At 37.5% G+C, this 10,405-nt stretch overlaps 2 protein-coding genes across 2 annotated transcripts; one reads left to right on the plus strand and one right to left on the minus strand.

Annotated features, from left to right (window-relative positions):
* LOC109210509 (beta-galactosidase 3) lies at positions 623–6,969 on the plus strand. The gene is made up of 19 exons (XM_019373933.1): positions 623–1,140; positions 1,235–1,330; positions 1,432–1,544; positions 1,636–1,702; positions 1,807–1,899; positions 2,017–2,160; positions 2,571–2,659; positions 2,748–2,853; positions 2,972–3,059; positions 3,352–3,470; positions 3,557–3,721; positions 3,870–4,048; positions 4,215–4,324; positions 4,408–4,517; positions 5,205–5,315; positions 5,401–5,514; positions 5,587–5,789; positions 5,897–6,233; positions 6,362–6,969. The coding sequence occupies exons 1-19, from the start codon at positions 970–972 to the stop codon at positions 6,479–6,481; spliced, it is 2,535 nt and encodes an 844-aa protein (XP_019229478.1). The 5' UTR covers positions 623–969; the 3' UTR covers positions 6,482–6,969.
* Positions 7,664–10,062, minus strand: LOC109210518 (thioredoxin H-type 2). The gene is made up of 3 exons (XM_019373944.1): positions 9,859–10,062; positions 8,186–8,308; positions 7,664–8,041 (listed from the first exon to the last, which is right to left on the minus strand). Exons 1-3 carry the CDS (start codon positions 9,943–9,945, stop codon positions 7,895–7,897), a joined length of 357 nt encoding a protein of 118 aa, XP_019229489.1. The 5' UTR covers positions 9,946–10,062; the 3' UTR covers positions 7,664–7,894.

Raw genomic sequence — 10,405 nt, forward strand, 5'->3', positions numbered from 1 at the left:
CCCGTCCTCTTGGACGGCCGAGAGTGTTATGTAAAAAGGACCAAGGAGGATCCTATCATAGATCGTTTTCATTACATTGATATCATAAAAATCTGCTCTTTCTCTGTCCAAAGTTCATTATTTGTTTTTATTTATTTTAATTAGTTTAGAATCAAATACTTCTTGGTTTTATTCTTGTTTAGATAATTAGGATCGTCTAATTTAGTTAATAGTTAATTATAAGTCCTCGTGGGATCGACATCCGACTTTTAGTCACTTTATTACTTGACGACCGCGTGCGCTTGCGTGTGCGTTTGGCCGCAACAGCAGTTCGGAGCACTAAGTTCCTCTTATGTGCGGGGCTCGAAGAAGAGTTGGATCACAAAGATTTATTTTACGCAATCTTATCCTGTATTTCTACAAGAGGTTGTTTTCACTGCTCGAAACCGTGTCATCCTACTAGAAAGCAAGCACCCATAAAAATAAAAATAAAATAATGGGAAAGCCTCTTAGATTTACACATGATAATCCTGTTCTTTTTTCTGTTTGTCAGCTTCTTTTACTACTATGTGCTTTAACTTATTAAACTATATTTTTACTTCTTTTTGAGTGTTGAGCTCACAGTCACGCACTTATAACTTTCTCTCTCTCTCTCTCTCTCTCTTTTTTATTTTCTCTCGGCAATAGTGAATTAAAGCTGTACATTACATTACAACTGTCTCTATATATAACTTGTATTTACACTTCCAAGACTTACAACTATAGTTTTGAGGTGGAGAAAGAGGCAATTACTTGGACAGAAGCAGTGTGGTGTGGTGTGGTGCTCACAGTCACATTGCAATTAAGTCCCACCCCTCCACATATTTCCCCACTTTTATTAGCTTTTTGCTCCAAGATTCTTGATCTTGCTTCAAAATTCCCTCCACCCAAAAAGGAAAGTTGTGTTCTTGAATGTGTTTGTAAGATACAGAGGTAAAAGGAGGTGGAATAATGGAGGTTAACTCAGTTCAGAAGTGGGTTATACTGTGGTGTATAGTGTTGTTTATCAGTTGTGAGTTGATTCAGTGTGATGTTACCTATGATAGGAAAGCCATTGTCATTAATGGTCAAAGAAGATTACTTTTTTCTGGTTCTATACATTACCCAAGAAGCACCCCTGAGGTACTCTAATTCTTGCCCATTTTATGCTCTCTTTTTTTCTTGTTTTTTAGTGTGAAGTTGTTTATGAAGTTAGGTTCAAAATGTGGTTTTGTAGATGTGGGAAGATCTGATAAACAAAGCAAAAGAAGGAGGTTTGGATGTGGTTGAAACCTATGTGTTTTGGAATGTTCACGAGCCTTCTCCTGGCAATGTACTTCATTTCTCTACTATTTCTGTACAATTAGCTTGTTTTTACTCATGTCTTGTGCTCAAAGATTAAATCTTTTTTCATGTTCTTTGTGGGGGTTTTAGTACAATTTTGAAGGAAGATATGACCTGGTGAGGTTTATAAAGACAATTCAGAAAGCAGGCCTCTATGCTCATCTTAGAATTGGCCCTTATGTTTGTGCAGAGTGGAATTTTGGGTACATTTCTTCTTCTTTTAGCTCTTCTTTAGATCTAATAAAGACAAGTGGTAATTTCATACTTGTACTAATTTTACTGTCAATACTACAGAGGGTTTCCAGTATGGCTGAAGTATGTACCAGGCATTAGCTTCAGAGCAGATAATGAACCTTTCAAGGTCTCAATTTCCCCCTTAAAAAAAACATTAGCTTTTGAAGAATATTTATCATTTGTATATGTTGGGTTGTTAATGAAAGTTTAATTGTTTTATGGTCATGGCAGAATGCAATGAAAGGGTATGCTGAGAAAATTGTTAACTTGATGAAGAGTCATAACCTATTCGAGTCTCAGGGTGGTCCAATCATACTATCCCAGGTATATCTTTTACTCCAATTTGTTCATTATACTATTTCTTCTGTTTGCGAAAGCCAAATTCAACTAGAACTAGTTCAATTCTCATGTAACTTTCTGTCTGATCTGCTGCTATTGCAGATTGAGAATGAGTACGGGCCGCAAGCCAAGGCACTCGGAGCAACGGGCCATCAGTATTCAACATGGGCTGCAAATATGGCAGTTGGATTGGATACAGGTGTCCCCTGGGTCATGTGCAAGGAAGAAGATGCTCCGGATCCTGTGGTATGCAAACTCAGTTGTTAGAGCTTCTCCTACTTTTATTTGGCATAACAGTAGTAGTCAGTCCGCATTGTTTATTTATAGCTTTTTTTTAAGTTTAATTTAGTTTAACCTATAATAGACCGACAATATGAAAGGATCGTAATTGTTCAATGTAGGTTTACCTGCTATAACAACTCGCTTACCATTGTTCATGCTTGCTATAAAATTGACCTATAATTAGCTTTTAAGTGACTTGATAGTGTAAAGTAATTTTGCACCTTCTAGTATGAACCGAAAAGTTTTTGCTCCTCTTGAGCCTCTATTTGTTTGCTCCAGGTTCTAATAAAATCCATAAATTTGCAGTCTAAATCTTTAGGCTCTGCAAACAGTTCTATAACCTCTAACATAATTTTTCCTGCTGTTGATAACAGATCAATACATGTAATGGTTTCTACTGTGATAATTTCTTCCCAAACAAACCATACAAACCCACAATCTGGACTGAGGCTTGGAGTGGTTGGTATGTAATCTCAAGTTTTGATTATGTTCAAGTTTTGATTATGTTCGAAGTCAGGTCATGTTTGACTCTATTTTCAATGCATTGTAAGGTTCTCGGAATTTGGCGGTACCCTTCATCAGAGGCCAGTTCAGGATTTGGCATTTGCTGTAGCTCAATTTATACAAAGAGGAGGATCTTTTGTTAACTATTACATGGTTAGTTTTCATTAAACTGTTTCAATAAATGCCTGATGTAGATATTCTTTATATAGATCATAAGCATGCATATATAGAGTCTCATATGGTAACGACATTTCCTCTTTTTGCCTGATAGTACCATGGGGGCACGAACTTTGGACGATCCGCAGGAGGCCCATTCATCACTACTAGCTATGACTATGATGCTCCAATTGATGAGTACGGTGAGTGCAGAGCTTTAGTTTACTTGTTCGTCACCTGTTCTTGTGTAAATTTAGATTCACAGCTTCTGAATATTCTATTAAAAAAGTTGTGTTGGTCTCTGATATTGTAAAATGATTGATGAAACCATTTTACTTTGCTGATATCTCATGCTGTAAGGATTTTCGTGCGTCTTCCTTTCTCTAGTTTGTGTGTGCTTAAAGAAATTTGCAACATAATAATTTGACTATGTCATTTGGCAATTCACTTAACTGAAAGAGAAAATAACTCTTCAATGCCCCTTTCGTTTGACAGGTCTAATAAGACAGCCAAAATATGGCCATCTCAAGGAGCTTCATAAAGCTGTCAAGATGTGTGAGAAAGCCTTAGTTTCTGCAGATCCAGCAATCACATCCTTAGGAAACCTTCAACAGGTATAAAATTCTGCATTGGTGTCATTAATCTTGTTGCCGTGGTTCATTATCAGCAGTTTCTCATTGAATATTTGCTGTTACTGTAGGCATACGTGTACTCTTCAGAGACAGGGGATTGTGCTGCTTTCCTGTCAAACAATGACTGGAAATCTGCTGCAAGAGTAATGTTCAACAACATGCACTATAATTTGCCTCCTTGGTCCATTAGCATCCTTCCTGACTGCAGAAATGTAGTCTTCAACACAGCCAAAGTACGTAATACACCGGCTCGGAAACTTGTGTACATTCAAAAATACTCATTAGCTGCTTTAGCTTCTTCTATAAGTTTGAGTTCCTACACGTTACTTGCAAAAGAACTCTGATAGCAAGGACTTAACTGCTTCCACATTTTACGTGCAGGTTGGAGTTCAAACATCAAAGATGGAAATGCTACCAACTAATTCGGAGATGCTATCTTGGGAGAGTTACAATGAAGATATATCTGCACTGGATGACAGCTCATCAATTCGTTCTTTTGGTCTCTTGGAACAAATAAACGTTACCAGAGATACAAGTGACTATTTGTGGTACATAACTAGGTGAGTTTAGTTTGGTATCAGTGCTTTTGAACCTGTCTCAATTTGCTTCTCAGGAGGACTGGATTGCCTACCTACCAGTGATGCTTTATTTCTTTGCTATTTATGAGTCGTGACATGAAATGCTAGCTTTATGTGACATAAGCATAAATGTTTCCCCTGCGTACAGTGTTGATATTGGTTCAACTGAGTCCTTCCTACATGGTGGAGAGCTCCCTACTCTAATAGTTGAGTCAACAGGCCATGCTCTTCATGTGTTTATTAATGGACAGCTCTCAGGTAATGCAGTCAATATTTTCTCATCAAAAGTTATCTACAAAGTATGCTTACACTTGGCTAATTTTGTCCTACGCATGTTATAGGTTCTGCATTTGGGACGAGGAAGAATAGGAGATTCGTATTTAAAGGAAAAGTCAATCTTCGTGCTGGCACAAACAGAATTTCACTGCTAAGCGTGGCTGTCGGACTGCCGGTTAGTTTAATCACCTTCAGCCTTCCAAATAGTGTGCATAGTTGAGATAAGCTCAAATCCAAATAACTCATAAAGCAAATAAAATAAATTTCTATGGTTCAATAGCTCCCACTGAAGTCAACAATAGGTGTGTAGCATCACTAACCTATACCAGAATCACTAATCAACTACAGTATCAGTAATTACTATGCTAGTGCAAAACCATATGCTGGTACCAGGAAGTGAAGGAAGTAATAAATCTGAGAGAGCTCATTAAAATTATGCGTAGCTTAAAACTATTGAGCATGCTTAATGCCTACTTTCAGTAGAGTTAATGATAACTGATAGACAAGGTTTTTCCCTTCTTTTTCGCTGGGGGCTGGCAAAGGCTTGAAACTTGAGAGGACAAGACAAATACAGCTTCATGCTGCTTACCTTGCAGTGTGAGAGGCCATTGTGCATTCTTTCATTATATATACCTACTACTACTACTATCTATATACCTATGTGGAAATCAATAAAGGGATAGGAAAAAGTTTATCAGAAAAGGAAGGGAAAGGAAACCAGCTCCTCAGTGTGACTGTAGCTATTATTCATCACCATCGCTGATATGTTGAAGCAAAAATTTGTAGCCCATTTACAGTCCTGAGATCATGTATACATTTTTCAATGTACTCTAAAATCTTAAGATTCTGTTTGTTTCTGAAGAACATGGGTGGACATTTTGAAACATGGAGCACTGGAGTACTGGGACCTGTTGCAATTCATGGCCTAGACCAGGGGAAATGGGACTTGTCCTGGGCAAAGTGGACATATCAGGTGGGCTAAATTACAGCACTATTGTTCAATCAATCGTTAATTATTTCAACTGCAACCTTTTTTACTAATTTGGACTTACTAACAGGTTGGGCTCAAAGGGGAGGCCATGAATCTTGTTTCTCCAAATGGTATTTCTGCCGTTGACTGGATGCAGGGTTCATTAATTGCACAGAGACAACAACCTTTAACGTGGCATAAGGTATGAAATAGAAGAAATATATTCCAACATGCAAGTGATTGTAGCTGTATCTTACAACTCACCATATTGCAGGCTTACTTCAATACACCCGATGGAGATGAGCCATTGGCTTTGGACATGAGCAGTATGGGTAAAGGTCAAGTGTGGATTAATGGCCAGAGTATTGGTAGATATTGGACTGCATATGCTACTGGAGATTGCAATGGTTGCCATTATTCTGGAAATTTTCGCCCTCCAAAATGTCAGCTGGGATGTGGGCAACCAACTCAAAAATGGTAAACCAGCTCTTCTCAGCTATACATTACATTCGGTTCACACATACCATTAGAAACTAGAAACTGGAGTTTCTTGTATTGGCAACTTAAAGATTTCATTGTTTCAGGTATCATGTTCCTCGGTCTTGGTTAAGACCCACTCAAAATCTATTGGTGCTTTTTGAAGAATTAGGGGGAGATCCCACAAGAATTTCTCTTGTGAAGAGAACAGTCAGCAGCGTTTGTGCCGATGTTGCTGAATATCATCCAAATATTAAGAATTGGCAAATGGAGAACTATGGCAGAACGGAAGAGTTTCACCTACCTAAAGTCCGCATTCACTGCGCTCCTGGTCAGTCTATTTCCTCCATTAAATTTGCGAGCTTTGGAACTCCTCTTGGAACCTGTGGGAGCTTCCAGCAAGGACCTTGCCATGCTCCTACCTCATATGCTGTTGTAGAAAAGGTACCCTTTTGTCTTATTTTGTTAGCAGTTAACGGGGACAAGAAAAAAGTTGTTCACTTTATTTTGACCACTTACTTGGCCACCTAACATCTTATGACTCACAGATTTTGTTCTTTTAACTTTGCCAGAAATGTCTAGGACGTCAAAGATGTGCTGTGACAATAGCAAATAGCAACTTCGGAGATCCCTGCCCTAACGTATTGAAGCGGTTGTCTGTAGAAGCACATTGTACACCTACCCAGAATTGAAGAGTACAAAAGAAAAAAAAATTGTTCAAATATTGCATAACTTAGTGTACACCCATGAGGAAAAGACTAGTGAGAGGTAAGAATAAAGTAGTGAGAGCATAGGAAGTAGGAGGTAGTAGTTTGGTTGATGAATGCTAATGTTGTTGAGGAAAACTTATGATATGAGTTCATTAGATAGTATTAATATTGGGGTGCCGAAGGGGACTCTGAGAAGATAGCATATTATAGATGAGTTTGTAGACGCTGGGAGTTCCAAAATGCAACTTCCATCGTAGAATGCAGTCTGGTCCCTTTCTGCTTTTATACTGGAAATGTGGACCAGATAAGCGTCGTTGTTATGTACTGTTTAGTCAGTGTGATAGCTTGTCTTCCTGGGAAAATCAAACCCCTTAGGTTCATGTTAGGAACGGATCCTAGTATGACCCTTATAATTGTCTGTATTGTGCAGTTGGTAGAAAGAATTCAATGGAAAAGTGTATTTACATCCATGTTTTCTTTCCTTTTCATGCAACCAGTGCCATATGAGATGATCATGTTAAATGCTACAGCCTACATATGAGAAGCACAGGGACCAGTGTTCTGGTTTGAACCGTGCATCGATTTCTTGGTGTTTTGACTCCTTCTACTGTAGCTGCTGTGATTACTGCTTGTTTGGATTATTCAGATATTCTTATACCAAAGGTTTGGATTATACAAATCTTCTTATACCAAAGAGGACCGATGTTTCACTTTCAGTTTGAAGGAGAAAAAGATGAGAGTGGACAGCAGTTCAAGTTTTGGTTTCTGGTACTAGCAAACCTTAAATTAGTGCTAGTCGACGTCTCTTCAAAAAGATTCATTCAAAGAATTATGCTTCCAGCTACCAACTATTTGAAGTTAACTATATCAACCATCTATGCCTGAAATACTCTATTCGGTTGCAACCTATACTGCTGGATCAAAGAATTGTTCATGACTTCAAAATCACATTATTCAAAAAGATTCATTCAAAGTTTAAAGTCCTGGCACTCTATGCATGCCGTTCATGGCTATACATTCTTCACCATGGCAGGAGATGATTTCATGTTTTTGAATCAGACTTGATAAAACTACTATACTATTTATTAATTAATTCAAATCGAACGAACCTATTTGGAGAAGACTCGATTTCTTAAATAAAATCATCAATAAATAACATAATAATGAACACTTTCAACATTCGTTTGAGCGATTGATTGGCAATACTCCATTGCAGAACTATTAAGAGGCAAGAAATCAACTTTTGTTTGGATAAGGACAGTTCAAACTACGGATAAATATTTGACTTACTAGTAAGAACTTGTAATATCCAACAAAAACTAAATGAGTTCTTGCTCATATTAAGATAGATGTCACTAAACCAAGCGCAAATATGACATAGAGTAAAGCATATTATTAGGCTGTTGAGGTACTACTGATGTGCTTGGCAATGGTCTGCTGCAGCTCATCTTTTTTGGCTCCTACCACCTTATCAACAATCTTCCCCTCCTTAAGGAACATGAAAGTTGGCATTGCCTCCACAGCCCAATCAGTAGCTACCGACTGCGACAAAGAAATAAGACATCAATATTTATAATAGACCATTCGTACTAAGAAATGTAATTCCTAATTTGTTGACCATATAACATTAATGGGGTTGGTTATAAGTCACCAAAACGTATTAAATGTTTGGCTCAATAGTTTTACCTTCAATTCATCCACATCCACTTTCAGGAAGGTAACAGTGGGTATCTTCTTGGCCAACTCTGCAAAGAATGGGGCAATGAACTTACAGGGACCACACCAAGAAGCAGTGAAGTCCACAACTATCTGCAACAGAAGTAATATGAGCAATTAAAATAATAGAGAATCTGAAGGAAATAGAAAACAGAGGGCTACGTGTATTTAACTAGGCCACTAGTTACCCTTAAACAGTTAAACGCACATACAACTACTTATGTTTGCATCCCCATAAATAAGGAAAGGTTAACCGAACCATGATATAGTACTGGGTCGGATTGGAAAATTGGCATCATAAGCAAGAAGCTTTACGGTGCAGAACTCAAGAAGCTGATGTGGTTGACCATATATTTTAAAGCACGTAGGATACATTTGGTACCTTTGGTTCATTTTCTGGATATCTTTTAAGGTGGATATACAAGTTGAGGGCACATAACAATTGCATATACAAGATACAAGATCGACTATATGAAGAAAATGATATTGTAATATTTTTGAATACTAAAATTTAATAATAATGATTATTTTACGCAAGCAATACGGAGCAAAAGTTCAAATACTTGAAAAAAGAACAACTTTTGTGCTCGCCACTGTTATTAAAGGCGAAAAGTGCAAAAAAGCTCTAAGGTCTGTTGGGGATTTAAGTGCAAAGTGCAAATAAAGAGTGAGCTTTAATGAAAAAAGGCGCAACTGGAGAAAAAGTAAAATTATGTATTTGTAGTCCGAGACTAATAATTATAAGCATGAATAACAAATACTATATGGACAAAGAAATTGAAAAAACTTACAATAAAGTGAAATATCAATTATTTAATGTCTGTCTTTTCATAATTAGACTCATTGGCAAGAAATAGTATGTCTTAGAGCCTTATGCGATACTAAAACGCCCATAAAGCGAGGCGAAGGCTCAACATGTTTTGATCGAGAGCCTCGCTTCAGGGCTTAGGCGCGCTTTAAGCGCCCCTTTGACAACACTGGTGCTCACGCTAAACGTCATGTTATCCTGGTGAAAACAGTTTTTAATTTGTCATGCTAGAAGCCCACACAGTTTTTTATTTGTCATGCTAGTAGCCTAGTGGGGTTTTATTGAGTTGCTGTTGTTGTTGTTGCTAGAAGCCTTGATCGACATTGATGTACTAGAAACAAGGCTGAACCAGAAATGTTTATTTCTTTTTTATTGTGGGTAGACATGGAATATCCTCCATTGTCAGTCACAAAAAAAAGTCAATCGTGAAAAATTATTAAAAACTTCAATCTTCATAACGGAGACAACGTTAAAACACAGATAAACGTCACAGCGAAATTGAACGTCGTGTTGGCTGATACTAAGCACAGAGCCTGATTTTCTTTTTCCATAGTTTTTTTCCAAAAAGACAGACGGCAATTACCGATCTCGACAAAAGCCCAGCCTTCCGGCGACCAACCAAGTAAAAAAGAAAGACATCTATAACAATAAGAGATAATTAGACGATAAACTGAGCCAAATCGACAACAAATCCAGATCTGATCCGTAATTAACATACGAGAAAAAGTCCCAACGAACCACTAATCATACAGGCAAAAGCAAAAATGAAAAAATAACCAACAGAATCAGGACAAAACAACGTAGATACGACAGAGAAAAGACGAGGGTTGGTTACCAGTTTTTTGTCATCAATTCCCTTTTGGAGATGCTCGTTCCATGCATCAACCGTGTGGACGCCGATGACTTGTCCTTCCTCTGCCATTTCTCTGTATTTCTTCTCCTTTTTTTTCACGAACAATTAATTAGCTTATCAAACAAGCAAGCTTTGTGCAATTATATATAGGGCTTAGCTTAACTTAGGGTCGAAAAAAGAAGATTCTGCACACTTACAGATTTGTCCCTACTCGGACTCTTTTTTTATTATTCTAGTTCCTATGTGGATGGAAACAAAATATCTTTTTTTAATAGTCGTTTGCTTTTTTTTGGTAAAAATATATTCTGCTGTGATTTGTTTCGTCTTCGGCTAAGGTTCCGCCCCAAAAGACAACTTCTTATTTCTCTTTCTCATTTTTTAATAATTCTATTTTACCTTCACCCAATTACGTAACTCCAAATCTCCAGCCAATACCCTACTTTATGTTCATTCTTTTACGTCCGAGTTTTAGGGGGGGGGGGGGGGATTCACCTTTTTTTTTTTGGAATTTTTATTACTTTTTTCGTAA

This window comes from Nicotiana attenuata, chromosome 2, assembly GCF_001879085.1.
Source record: "Nicotiana attenuata strain UT chromosome 2, NIATTr2, whole genome shotgun sequence".
In the NCBI taxonomy this organism is placed as follows: Eukaryota; Viridiplantae; Streptophyta; class Magnoliopsida; order Solanales; family Solanaceae; genus Nicotiana; species Nicotiana attenuata.

Coding starts and splice junctions, on each gene's coding strand:
- LOC109210509 (XM_019373933.1), top strand. CDS start 970: ATGGAGGTTAACTCAGTTCAGAAGTGGGTTATACTGTGGTGTATAGTG. Junction 1,331..1,431: donor ACGAGCCTTCTCCTGGCAAT/GTACTTCATTTC, acceptor TGGGGGTTTTAG/TACAATTTTGAAGGAAGATA. Junction 6,234..6,361: donor CATATGCTGTTGTAGAAAAG/GTACCCTTTTGT, acceptor TAACTTTGCCAG/AAATGTCTAGGACGTCAAAG.
- LOC109210518 (XM_019373944.1), bottom strand. CDS start 9,945: ATGGCAGAGGAAGGACAAGTCATCGGCGTCCACACGGTTGATGCATGG. Junction 8,309..9,858: donor GAATTGATGACAAAAAACTG/GTAACCAACCCT, acceptor CTTCTGTTGCAG/ATAGTTGTGGACTTCACTGC. Junction 8,042..8,185: donor TGGATGTGGATGAATTGAAG/GTAAAACTATTG, acceptor TCTTTGTCGCAG/TCGGTAGCTACTGATTGGGC.